The 14,014-nt window shown below is 42.8% G+C and overlaps 1 protein-coding gene across 1 annotated transcript in view; it reads left to right on the forward strand.

Annotated features, from left to right (window-relative positions):
- The window catches only part of RAB43 (RAB43, member RAS oncogene family), a 22,116-nt gene extending 12,883 nt beyond the window's left edge, over positions 1–9,233 (forward strand). Inside the window, exons 2-3 of the mRNA XM_019536970.1 lie at positions 2,969–3,152; positions 4,953–9,233. Of these exons, the coding sequence (XP_019392515.1) occupies positions 2,969–3,152; positions 4,953–5,203 (435 nt within the window). The 3' untranslated portion in view covers positions 5,204–9,233. The remainder of the gene's footprint in view (positions 1–2,968; positions 3,153–4,952) is intronic.
- Positions 9,234–14,014: the final 4,781 nt, after the last annotated feature.

Raw genomic sequence — 14,014 nt, forward strand, 5'->3', positions numbered from 1 at the left:
TCCTGCCCTTTGGGCAGGGGGCTGGACTTGATGATCTCCCGAGGTCCCTTCCAGCCCTAATGTCTATGAAATCTATGAAATCTCTATCTCAGCTTACTGTGATTCTGCCCACTCAGCCTACAGGGGCCCTGGCCCCAACAGGGCTTTATTGTGGTGTCCACCCTTGTAGGATGGAATGCCCCTCAGGCACCCTATCTTGGCCTCCATAGTCCCAGTAGCCACAACTCAAGCCTCCAGTTAAACAAACCTACCAGTCTTTAACTTAAAGTGTAAACCTCACCTTCTGTCTCTGCATTTTTGCAGACCCCTTCCCCTATCTTCTTGCTTTTTCCCGCAGCCTCCAGGGTACCTTCCTGGGTCTGCAGCTTTCATTCTAGCAGCCTATACTGTCAGAACCTCCTCTGCCTACAGAGATTAGGACCAGCCTAGGTCTGGGCTTATATTCCCCAGGACCACCACTCCTTCCAGTCACATATTTCCCAACTCTGCACAAGGGTTTCTCCTTAGCTTTAATCAACCTGCATTGCAGTCCCCACTCAACTACCTATCCAGCGCTCTGTCCTGTTGCAGTGCAGCTTGTTCCCAAGTAGTCATCTGTAGGCTCCTGTCTTTCTGCTGCTTCAGCCACTTACTTTCTGGCAGCTAGTCCTGTTCCAGATGCTCACTGAGGCTAGGGACAGACATTGAAAAAGCCAGAGCCTGAACTGAATCAATCTTTACAGATTAGTCTAATCTGCCCAGGCTGAATCACTTCATAACTGCACAGACATGCAGGTACATGCCTGCAGTACCTCAGGCTAGAAGCCAGGAGGCACTAGAGCAGCCCTTCCTTCCATTCTACAGTGCTGAGTTGAGGGGAGTATGGCAGAAGCTCTGATTAGCCCAGCAGGGAATTGATAACAGTGTTTATCTCCCAATTAAGAAAACAACAGAGGGGCATTACCAGCTACTTGTTGATTCTGCCTGTTGATTCAGCACAGACCATAGTCAGCATGTGATGTGCTAGCTAATACACAGACACCTCCTCAGGAAGGCAGGGGGGAGAGGGGAATTCCTGCTTAGCAGGCACAGGTGAGGGGAGCAGGGAAGCAGCCTGCAGTCTCTGGAGCTCCAGCCAGGAAGCAGAGGGGAGGGGCCAGCCCTGCTGTGGAGCAGAGAGCTCCGCCCATCCTAGAGAACATGCCAGGATGCCGGGGGTGTCTGGTTTATCTTAAACCAGCTAGGGGTCTGGGACAGACATTGCATAAATCGGTTCAAGCCAAATCAGTTAAGTCTCATACTACATTCAGCCTGGTTTATCTCAAACTGCTTTCAGCCATTCTCAAACTGGTTTCTGTGCACTGAACATCTGCTCTATTACAGGTTTAAACCAGTTTCTGATCACTTAAACCAGTCTGTGTGTAATGTCTGTCCCTAGCCTGATTGCAACCCTACTGAGCTGCCCTTTTTCTCCCTTAAAATAACAGGGACTAGAAGCCCTCTGTTACAGTAGGGCATTGGTAGTGGAATATTACTTCATTTCTTTCTTTGTTTAAGTAAAAGAAGACATTTTTATAAACTCTGAATGGGAGAGGACAGGTTAGCAATCAAACTCAGTTGTCTCAGCCAAAATGATAATGGTTCCAATTTTCCTCATTTAGTATACTGCTGACAAAATGCAGGCTCTCAAGATAATTATATATGTATGTAAAGCTCAGCCCACAGTCACTATATCACGATAAAACTCAACCATTTAAGAGTCTTATAATGAGCTGGCAGTCTCCGAGACCCTCTGTAAGACTGCAGAAGGACAGAAAAGAATATTTTACGTTGTTTGCTATGAGTCTTAGAACACTTGCTTTTGAAGTATGCACTCCAACACAGGAAACAAAACTGGCCATTCTGGTGAGGCCTCACCTGGAGTACTGCGTCTAGTTTTGGGCCCCACACATCAAGAAGGATGTGGATAGTTTGGAAGGAGTCTAATACAGGGCAACAAAAATGGTCGGGGCCCAGAAGGCAAGACTTTTGAAGAAAGACTGATAGAACTAGGGTTGTTTAGTTTGGAGAAGAGAAGATGGGAGGGATTTAATAACACTTCAAATTACTATAAAGAGCGATTATAGAGAGGATGGAAATGGGCTTTTCTCCGTGGCTGTAGGGGTCAGGACTGGAAGCAACTGCCTTAAACTGCAGCAAGGGAGATTTAGGCTGGAGATTAGGAGGAACTTTCCACCTCTGGGAGTGGGTTAGGCATCAGTACGGGCCAGCCAGACAAGCTGTGGATCTCCATCCTTGGAAACTTTCAGAAGCAGGTTAGACAGACACTTGGCTGGGACAGTTCAGTTGGGGATGATCCTGAATTGAGCAGGGGCCTGGATTAGAAATGACTTTGAGGTCTCTTCCAGGCCTGCTTTTCTATGACCCTGTGTCATTGGATTTAAATGAGAGCATAGCAGTTTAGACAGCCATGTTACTACCAACTTAAAATGTCTGTTTAACCACCTAAATAGGATGATTGAGAGACAGTCAGTCCTGAAACACATCTTCCTAGTACCTAAAGATTTTTTTTAGGTCAAAACTTCAGATACCCAAGCAAAAAAGGCTTGCCTTTCTGAGTTGTTGAGTATTCTAAGCGACTGTTGCCTTCAGTGAAAGGTGGAACTGGTAGTACATCTTTTACATTAGTATCTAAATATAGATTTAGGTGCTAGCTTTACTCAGTCAAGTGTGAAAATGTTGCCCTGAGTACATCATTCTCATCACAAATCAGGGCTGTACAGTTTATATACAAAAAGTGAATTACATTGTGTATAGATTTTCTGTAAAGAATCAGAACTCCTGTCCTGTTAACCAGAAGAACTCAATGAATGTTTTTTTCATCTCAACTTGGGCATCTTCATTAAGAAGTAAAAGGACTTGAGTTGAAAAAAGTCAGCACCCCCTGTGTAAACTAGCCAGCATCTCACCACATGCTTGTTGTGTTTAGTTGCAGATCTGGGACACAGCAGGCCAGGAGAGATTCCGAACAATCACCCAGAGCTACTACCGGAGCGCCAACGGAGCAATCCTGGCCTATGACATCAGCAAGAAGGGCTCTTTCCAGTCCATTCCTCGCTGGATCGAGGACGTGAGGAAATATGCTGGCTCCAACATTGTACAGTTGCTGATTGGTGAGTTTGGAGCATGAATGAAATGCTTAGCACTACAAAACAATGCACAGGTATTTGCACTAGGGAAATAACAGTTTTATCTCTCTTTTACAGAAGTCAAAAGAGTAGCCATAGTTGTGAATGTTCTGAGGAAATATACTTTTGTCAGAAAATGCCAGTTCATATCAACTGAAACATTTTTTAGAAATGTATCTGTTTTGATGAATGCCTGACAAAATGAAGGTAGGTTTGGGTCCAAAACCTGCCTGAGCTGCTACCAGCTGTTTTGGCACAGCGTTAGGGACCCCAGGCTTCTGTATTTTATTTTTCCCATGTAACTGCCCTGGGGCCAATGATCCCAGGGCTTCCTTGGTCTAAGGGCTGTCCTATTATGTGGCCTCGCCTTTGGTTGAGGAAAAGGATAGTATAGCCAGGGTTCCCCAAGAGGCAGTCTGGGAGTTGAGAGAACTTTAGGGATCTCAGAGATTATGGGCTCCCTGCTGCAGAACCAGGAGTTTCAGCTATAAACCTTCTCAGCCACATCTCTCAGGGCTTTAAGTCTTTTGGTTCCTTGCAGTACATTGAGGCTGACATGGAGCTCAGAAGCACTGGAAGCCACAGTTGAGCCAGGGCCCTTAGAGCTAAAATTTTGTTTAATTATGAATATTTTAAATAAAATGTTTTGCCCAACAGTTAAAAAAATAATTATTTTTACCTTCCATGAAGAATGATGACTCCTTCCCAAACCAAAAGTTACTTCAGAATGTCCCTTGAAGGGACAGTTATGCTGAAGAAGGCTAAATGGCCTGAGATCTATCCTCCAGTTCTTGTGGGAATACTTTGAGGGGCTCAGTGTGAACATGTTCTGCTGTAAATAGTTTCCTAAGTAGGATATCTAGGTACCCTTTTCACTCCAGAGGAAAATGGCAGTCGTAGCCCAAACTTCTGATCAGCTCTAGGGGCAATCATTGTCAGAGGTAAGGGTTGACTCCAAGAATTTCTACTTCTGTTTTCCTATTTTGATCACACTACCACAGCACATATGTTCATTCTTAATGAGAAGAGGGTCTGAGATCCTCAGCCTCTAGTCCTAACTTGTAAATAGCTTATCAGCTGGTGAGTACAGTACTTACTTTAAACAGTAATGTTCTGTGTCTTATGTCATGGCTTAGTCTGGCATGTACCATTTTCCTACATTATAAACCTTAAGATTTCCTGAACTCATTTCATGCTAAATAGTGGTTTTCTTTGCTGTTCATCTTTCATTAACTCAGCCATCTCTGATTTTGCTCACTGTAATGATGTTACAGGAAGCCTGAATTTCACATGTAAAAAATGCACAGACTGAATGTGCAGATACAGGTAAGGCAGCTGCATGTTCAGCGTGAGTGTTAGATGTGCAGTCATATTTCTGAATGTCTGAAAAGCAGGCCTTGTGTATAAATTTGTTTCTTATGAGAAATAACTGTTCTCTGTCCTCTGTAAGCACAGAAGTGTGAATTGTGTTTCCTGAGTCCAAAGAGGGAATAGTATTTTAATTTTATATAATATTTTAAATCATTCAGTTTCTGCAGAATAACAGCTCTTACTTGGTCTCGCTTTCACTTTCCATTCCTCTCCCCAAAAATGGCTGTGGCTTTTGATTAATAACTTATTTTCTCTGCCTTACCAGTCTCCAGCTGTTGCACTCCAGTCTCACTTCCATGGGTCCTGCTACTGTCTTTTGTCTTCTACACATCACATCTCTTTGCTTAACATTTGCCCTGATATCAGTAATTATGAGAAGTCAGTCTGTAAATAATTTCACTTTTTTTCTGCCAGGAAACAAGTCTGACCTAAGTGACCTTCGAGAGGTTCAGCTAGAGGAAGCCCAGAGTCTGGCTGAACACTATGATATCATCTGTGCCATAGAGACCTCTGCGAAAGACTCCAGCAACGTGGAGGAGGCTTTTGTGAAGATGGCCACAGAGCTCATGATGAGGCATGGAGGCCCAATGTTCAGTGAGAAAAACACAGACAGCATCAAGCTTGATAGTAAAGATGTGGTAGAGGGCTGGGGGTGTGGCTGCTGATATGAACTAGCTGATATTCCTAACTTAACTGGAATTTAGATGGTGCTTCAACCTAATGCCGAGTAGCCCAGTAGCTGTATTCTCCTGTGAAAGCAGCATTTTTGTAGAAGTTAGACACCAGTGCAATGAGGAGTATGTCTCTGATTTTTAAAAAGGGACTTGATTAAGGTTTAGCTCTAAAAGTCAGCCTTGACATTTACTTTTTCTTTGTTTCCATCATTTTCTTTGCTGTAACCTTCATGGTGAGTTGTGAATCTGAGGCAAGCAGCTTCAAATTGATTGTTGGGGGCTTGGGGGCTGATAGCAGCTGAACAAGAACTTGCCACACAACTGCAATGCTATGCCCTTTGGTATATGATACCTGGCAAAGATGGTCACTATTTATATTTTAGGTTATTCAGCCTTGATAGTGTCTCTTTATTTTTAACATTCCACCTGTGACCGGAGTCAGATCCTAGCAGGGATGGAGAGAATCTGTGGCAAAAGTGTCTGAAGTATCAAAATGTTCGATTTATTTTAAACGTGGGACCAAGCAGCATTCCTCTGACTTAGGCACTGGACTGCAGTGGAAGCTCTCTCCTTGCAAGTGAAATGTGGGATGCAGATTGCTAGCTAACGCTGGTAAAAGCCAAAGAGACAGCCCTTCTCTCAGATACTTTTTAAAACTACCTTTCTTACAAATAGTGAAATCAGCCTGAGCAATACTGGATGCCTGATTGCGTAACAGTATGGGGCAGACATTTAATTCCTTTAAATTCAACCTTAAAGGAAGAGGGGTTTGATTTATTTCATTCCTTTTTTTGCACAGCAAATAGCTCCTCTTCCAAGTCGGTGTCATTGAGTTTTTACCTTCAGCTTTATTCGTTTCATTCCGTAAACTCAGTGTCAGCACCACTGGAAATAATACGAACTGGAAAAACCTTGAACAGACTTTGCTAGCCATGAGCTCTTTTGATGTGCTTAACTGTCACATATAAAGTATCTCTGGTCATGCATGTTTAGCAATAGTTGTGTTGTGAGGGGGTTTACTGCACAAATGCCAGAACTAGAACTTTCTCCCATTCCTTAACTACAGTCTGGGCATTTTATGGGAAACGGTATTTCAGCCTAGCTGAGAACTGCGTGAAACTTGGCTCATGACTGTAGGAGAATACAGAGCCTTTTCTTGACAAGCACATGTTCTCATGTATTCATCTGGTTCCCTCTTCCACAATCACAATTTGCCAATTGCTTTCCATTTCTTGCGGCAAGAAAAATCTTTTTTAACTATTTCTCAGAAGTCTGCAATAGGAACTAGATTTGATTTAATAATCCTGTTAAATAGAAGTGACCTGAAGATGTAGCTGTCAGTTTAAAGCTTGTATGTGCAGTTAGAAAGTACTGATGCTGGCAGCTGTCTCTGGATTTACCCTTTCAAGCACCTTACAAGCTTGGATTTACAAAGGGAATGAAAGCAGGATTTTTTTAAGTTTGTAGTTTTAAACCAAGATTTGCAGAAGTAACAAGTGATTTTTGCAACTCCAAACACTTTTGAGGGGTCTGATTTTTAGAAATGCTGAGCATCCACTCTTTAGAATTTGGGCAGCTATACAACTGAAGCACCCAAAGTCACTAGTTAGAAATCTTGACCCCCAAAGCATAGTGTGGGTTATTATTATTTGAAGTACACTAATTTATAGCCATTCCATACAAAGCATGAAAGTCAGGAAGAGCAGAAAAGGGCTAATGGCCCCTGTTTTAAATGCATCAAAAATACATCAAAAATATTCTTGTGCAAACATACTAAACTGTTCTGTGTACTTTGTCTTGATTTTTAACTATGAAGTAGATAACTAAAAAGATTTCTGAATGCTTTGTAGGCTTTGCTTGTGATTGAAGAAGATAGTTTTCACTTCAAGTTTTATAATTGTAAGAGTAAAGAGGCCTTAAAATTTTCAGCTAGTTTAGTTTTTACATTTCTGATGTTTTATATGGAAATGCAGGGTGAGGTACAAGTAGGGATGGTTTTTTTTGTTTTTTTTTTACATAGGACAGTTTTCCAGGATAGTCCCTGGACTCCTACTTCCAAAGAGAAGAGATACTGAGTGCCCCACAGTAGCTAAACACTGGAGATGGAGTTTTCCAGAACTCCAGGTGACTAACTTATCTGTTGCTACACAGCAAACCCAACTTCCAAGACATCTTAAAAGTCTGCAATCTTAGAAAAAGGAAGGTAATCCAATTTAAAACTAAAACTAAACTAAAATTTAATCCCAAAATCCTTAAGCCAACCCCTCTCCACCGCCTTCCTTCCCTGCCCATTTAGCTACCACAGCAAAAGTAGCATTTCAGATGCTCTCCTGTTTGTTGTTTAGTTTCTGTAACATGGGTATTGTTATTTCCTCCTTTATAAATGTGAGTTTATAATACAAAAAAGGACAAACCCTTAAGTTGCAGACTATTAGCAGGTATAAGCATCGTTTGTCACCTTCTCCTTTAGTTTGCAGCTATGGGCCCACTCTGGCAAATTTCTGTGCTCGCACATGATCTCACATCAGTTGGGAGTCGCATCATGGGCAGGATTAGTGCCAAAGTCCATATTTCAAACCCTGCTGGTAAGAACTCCTGTCTGTGTTTAAGAACAGCAGTGCTGAAAATTCTTAAATCATACCTGAGAGCTTAGATCGTGATGCATCCCAGACTGGATCAAGAGCTTTAAAAGACTGGATTGCACTGCCATTGCAGTCAGTGAAAGTTTGGCCCTGTATTGTCAGTGGAGGCAGAATTGAACCTGAGATGTGCCAGAAGACTAAAAAGCATGGCACGCTCTCAGATATTCACCAGTGGTCAGTAAGCAAGCAGAAATAAATCTAGCACTTTAATTTTCAAGTCCTTGCCTTTGTTCATCTGGTATTTCAGCACCATCACTGAAGTCTGAGAACCTGCCTGAAGAAGTTAGCCTGCTTCAGTTAGAAAGTATAAAATGCAGTGAAGTTTGGGTTTGTTCGCCGTGCCTTCAGAGGAAGGATACAGTTTAGCTTCTTTCATTTTGCTGTAACATGCCATAGCTACAGTTCAGTTAGCTCTGCCTTCTGACTTAAAAACACCTGACAACCATTATACATGTTTGCATGGCCTACCTACTTGAATAAGGGAACAAACAGAAGACTTGATTTATCCAAGTCAGGTTGACTCTTATCTAACACTCAGATTCACAATAGACAGTTTCATTTACTCTGGGGGGCAGAGGGAGCACACCATTCAAATTCATTGGCCTGATAATAGCATAGTCCTCACTAGGTTCATGGTTCCTTGAAGAGAAGTTTAGTTAAAACTGTGAAAACCTAAATTGTATCTTAAAAAAGGATTTCTGTTAAAGACGATTTATGGTTTAACTAACCTTGGGTGCATAAATCATATCCATATCTATGCAACATAAGCATTAGGAGCACAGTCCTGCTCAACTTTCTTGGGCTAATCCTTCTGAAACCAAAAGGAGATTGGAATGAAGAGGCTGAGCAGGATTTGGCCCTAGCTTTACAGGCACAACACCATGTTTTGAAATCTCAGGTTAGGAATGTGCAATGATATAGATCGAATGAGTGATTCAGTAGCATATGATCAGAGTTCATGTCACAAATATTTGCTAAGAGCCCTGTTTATTGGCAGTTGAATATTAACAAGACTATATACAGCCTTTTGTGTAATGCAGGAATTGCTTTTAGGTAGGTCTTGTTAAGCTACCATTATTCATATTGGTATTTATTATTGATTTTTGGCAGTGCCCAAAGGTTGCTAAGCACTGTAAAACCATAAAAAGGGACATTAGTCCTTTCCCCGAACCACTTATAGAGCAAATTTCAGTGGCAAACACTGAAATAAGAGCACTTAGAGTTTTGTTCCCTTTTGTGTGAACAATATTTTCCCTGTATCAGTATTGCTATAACTTTTCTATTTGTCTTCTATTGCTTATACAGTCCATCATGATGGGTAGAATTTGTACAAAAAATTATAATTGTATCATTTTCAAATAAATGTGTGTCAGCACAGACTCCTGCTAACATTTGTTTTGTAAAACAAATTTTAAGAGACTAAATACCCGAGACTGAAAGAATCCCCTAACTATAGGATCAGTTTTACTACATTCAAGGTCAGGTCATATTCCTTGGTGTGTGTGGTAACCTAATTAATAGCATGTGACCCAGCTGCCACTTCATGGAGTTCGACAAGCTTTAGTGGAGCTTTAGCATTACAGGCGAGCCAGCTTAGCTCTCTTAATTGGTTCCTGAGAAAACGAGTTTAAGTGAAATGAAAGTGAAGTGAAAACGAAAGTATTTAACAACCCAAGATGGTGACCACAATTATTTTTAATGACCCATGATTGCGACCATGAGCATTATAATGAAACTTGCTGAGTGCTAAGTGAAATAAGGTTTCAATTTAAAATGAGTGTTATAGCAAAATAGGCTAAGGGAAACAGCGTTAAGCAGGGGGTTAAAATTTTTCCTTGCCTCTGGAGTTCTAGGATGCCTAGCACAATATCGACAATACCTTGTAGGATCAGATTTACTTGAACACTAAGTTTGATTGTCATGGGGTCTGATAGGAAGTGTCCAGAGCAGCAGTATCTTTCAAAAATATTAAAGCCTTTTCCTCAAATTTGTCTTTGAGATTTGCACCTCCAGTATCTAATATTTTATAGTTCAGAATAATATCCAGATGGGCATTTGATTATCTGTTATCTCATATCAGTCCCAATCTGCAGCATTATCCCCATCTTGTCATAGCTTTCTGTGAAAACAGTTATCTTCTTACAATATAGTTGAGGCAAGAACATTTGTTAAAATGTGAATCTTTTCAAACATACAAGTCATTTTTCATCTATTAAGTTCCAAAGCTGTCAAAATTATTTCCTGTCAGTCAGTGTGGTGCACCATGCTCAGGCATTTATTAACTGAGTGCATCATGTCATGCCACCTTGTTTAAATAGTGTGCTGGAGGAAACCAGCGAAAACAGTGTATTCTTTGTGAAAGGTGAAGGGTGACTGTCCTTTGATATCTCCCAAGCTTGGAGAGTACATAGTTTAGCACTTGCCAGTTTTGTTCTGTGTAGGAACATGCAGGAAGTAAACCAGGCTCCTGACTGAGGAGAACACGCTGCTGTAGGAGAAGCTAAAGAGGATTGGAATTAGGGTTTGGTATCGTTTGTGGGGAGGGAGTAGCTCTATGAGAATCACAGATCCATGAGCACCATTCTCATGAGTAGACAGAGGCAGTTAGCTGTATTAGTCTGCTGTCTACCCTCTAGTGCCATAATACCAGAGCATGTCATAATCTATAGCCTTTTTCTCCTCACAGCGCACCTCTGGAGTATAAAAAGGCTATTCTCATCTTTTCAAATGGAGATGTAAGGCATTGAGAGACTACCTATAGCCCCACATGAAGACTGTGACAGTCCCAAGGCTTGGGCTAATACCCTAACAATTGGCCTTGGTCTTTCTTCTAGCTATCCTGCAGTAGCTGGATGGAAGTACTCGGCTTTTGCTAGCTTGATAGTCACCTCAGTTACCCATATGGATTATTTTAATATTCATAGGATGGTAATACCCAGAGTCCCCAAGCAGAATTGATATCCCACCATAGTAGAAAAGACACTGACTCGGGGCCAGACTGTCATTTCAGATGCAATCTATGGGCATCATTCCAAAAACATAAAAAGGCTTTAAGGCTGACTTTTTCCAGGACCCTCATCCAATGTAATTTCTATGCTAATTGCTCCTCACAGATACAATGTAAAGGTCAGGGCTGGAACATAGGGCAAGGGGATGATGGTCCTTTGATATTGGGGGCTTTAAATTATTCCAGAACTGACCAATACTAAAGCTGAATTTGTAGGCTACCAAGTGACATGGGAACTGAGCAGTACATAACTACATCAGTACTGAGGTTCAAGGAGATCATCTGTAGATGTCTTCTGGGCTGATCAGAGTGCTCCTCAGCCATAGTCATGGATCTTTTCTGTTACTTTTACTGTGTGTTTGGTCAAAAGGGCAAGAATTGTTTGGCTTTTATTTTACTATTAGATTGAGGGTGACTAGAAGTTGCCTGTAAACAGTGGGGATAAAGTTAAAGCATCTTTCCCATGTATAGAAACCTGGTGTACATGTTAAACTAATAGCCAGATATCTGTGACACATCCGGCTACAAAGTTGTCCAGTACTTAGCCCTCAATCACTCATGTGTATAAAATACAAGTTTCCCTACCAACATATTCTGATGTCCTACCTTCTAAATGAAGAACTATGCTAAGATTGCTTTGTTTGATCCTGAGTCTATCTTCAAATTATTCCACAACACTTCCCACAGAGGGAGGCTAACCAATGCCCTGAGTAGCATTTTCTCCCATTGTAAAGTATCCTATTAAGCACACCAACAGTCACCAGCATTTAACCAGTTAGTTTGGAGACTGTTTTGAAACACTTGAGGGAAAATTTTGATTAGCAAAGAACAGCTAAACACAGATCTCGAATCAAAACTGACAGCTCTTCAAAGTAAACACAAACTAAATAAAGGGACCATGTTTAAACATTCCTTTTGCAAGTCACCTTTAAGACGGACAGGCCAGTGGAGTTCGTTCTTCCATTGGGCTGTGCAGCTAGTGAAGAGTAAATCGTGCAGCACTTACTCAGATAGGTTGGAGACAGTGGTCATTGAGCCAGGACATAGTTAGATATTGTAGATAGACTCTCTACCTCCAGCTGCTGCTATGAAGTTCACAAGAGGTCTATTTAAGAGTATGGACAGATACATACATAGATAAAGCACTTAAAATCCCACTTCAATTTGTAGTACTTCATTAGAGCATTTGTAACTGCCACTACATGGAAGTGCTGAAGACTCATTCCTGTTTCATTGAAGTCTTTTTTTATATGGCTCAGGCTAATTTGTAGTGCTGTAACACTGTGTATCAGTTGTTTAATGTGCTGTAAATGTTGCATCTGTCCATGCCCTAAAGCACTGTCTTACACCTGATCTTATTATTGCTTTAGGGACCAGGATCCCTGGAAGTCCCTAAGCACCCAACACTTAAAATCATGTTCATATGATATCAGCATGATGATTGCTGACTTGGTGTTTATCTCACTTTGTGGGACTGTGATGGTCAGGAAAAACATGGAGTGTAGCATCTGCCTCCTAGCAAAGGGCCAGAGTTTGAGCTGAGAGACTAAGTTCCACACTTCTTTGGGCAGGTAGTCAGGACATTTCCCTGGCTTTTAAGATATTTTTGAGACTGTTACCTGAGACCTGGTTTAAACCATAAAAGCCAGCTCCACTACCTTTAATGTTTGAGGGGCTTTAGTTCAAGGAAGAACTGGAGAGTGGGATCAGGCTTTAGGCCATGGGTGTGTAAAATACCATGGCCGTGGACCAGATCCAGCCTGCCAGGTAACTGGATCTGGTGCAGCTGCCCCCTCAGCAGTCTGTATAGGACTACGTTAGCAAACACAGCTTCTGGTGGGCCTGTTCCTAGTGCAGTTGCAGCTCTCTCTGCCTCCAGAGATGGCACCTGCTCCAGCTATTGCCCCTGCTGCACTGTGCCACACTGCACCATGCTGGGCAAGCAGCTTCAGCCAGGCAGCTCCAGCCCCAGTGTGCAGGGCTCCAGGTCCAGCTCTAAACTGCCTTCCAGTGGAAGGTGGCTGGGAGCTGGAGCCACAAAAGCTGGGGCAGGAATCACCTGGCTGAAGCTGCCCACCTGCCAGGAGCAGCACGGCATGGCAGGGGCAGGAGCATGGAGGTGGGGGGAGCAGAACAGCACCCAGCTGGGCTACAGGCACCAGTGGAAGCGTAGCACGGGTTGCCCCAGTGTGAAGGGGTGGGGCTCAGTCCCAGGTGGAGTGCCAGGGGGCAGCACAGACTGCATCGCCCAGGCAAACTCTGCTGCACACACCCCTGCTCCCCCTCACCGATGGCAGGCTCCTGTGAACTAGTGTTCAGGCAGCACCTCCCCACATGTACCTCTCCCCCACCCCTCAATGGCAGAGGCATATAAGGAGCAGGCCCTGGCCCCAGGCACTGCCCCACGATCCCAGCTTTGCCCACCCCCTCTCACTCCTGAACCCTGTTTCCTGACCACCTGCAGCCCCATAGGGAGGTTTGGTGAGTTGCTGCAGCAAAGGTTTGGCAAGTGAGATGTTGGGGGCGAGGTCAGTACCACCCCCTTCACAGCTCATCAGAACTCCCCATGTGGCACTTGAGCCCTCCTTGCTTTAGGTAGAGCTGCTTTCACATTGGATTAATTCTTCTATCCTAGGTTTAGCAGACTTCTTAACCAATGATACTCCCTTCCAGACAACGATATAAAAACAGCAAATGCAATCTGCTGTAGAGTAGGTGATGGTCAACTTAATTTTTTTCTGCACTTGGAGGGCAGTGGTGGGGGGAGAGGGTCTTTTCTGTAAGTAGCAAACTGCCCTAAGTCATTACATGTGATGCGCAATACACACTTGTCTGAGGATATGGTGAGTGCCATCTTCAGGGCAGGGTTCAAAATACGGAGGGGTTTTGGGGGATGAGCCCCCCCAATAAAGATGAAAGTCCCTGGCCCACCTGGTGCCTTTCTAAGCAGCTCAAGCAGTGGCGGACTGGTCCCCGCCCCCCGCCCCCCAAGAGTTGGAGCATAATTTGAACCCCGATCTTGGGCACATCCAAAATTGTGCTTAGAAGCACGGGCATAGAAAATTGTAACGTATGGGTATGCAAACTTGTACTTGCCATTGAAGCCACTTTTTTAAAAAGTTACACAATTTTTTTTAAAGGTATTTAGATACC

The sequence above is a fragment of the Crocodylus porosus genome, unplaced genomic scaffold (assembly GCF_001723895.1).
Source record: "Crocodylus porosus isolate Cpor-Errol unplaced genomic scaffold, CroPor_comp1, whole genome shotgun sequence".
NCBI classification, from domain to species: Eukaryota; Metazoa; Chordata; order Crocodylia; family Crocodylidae; genus Crocodylus; species Crocodylus porosus.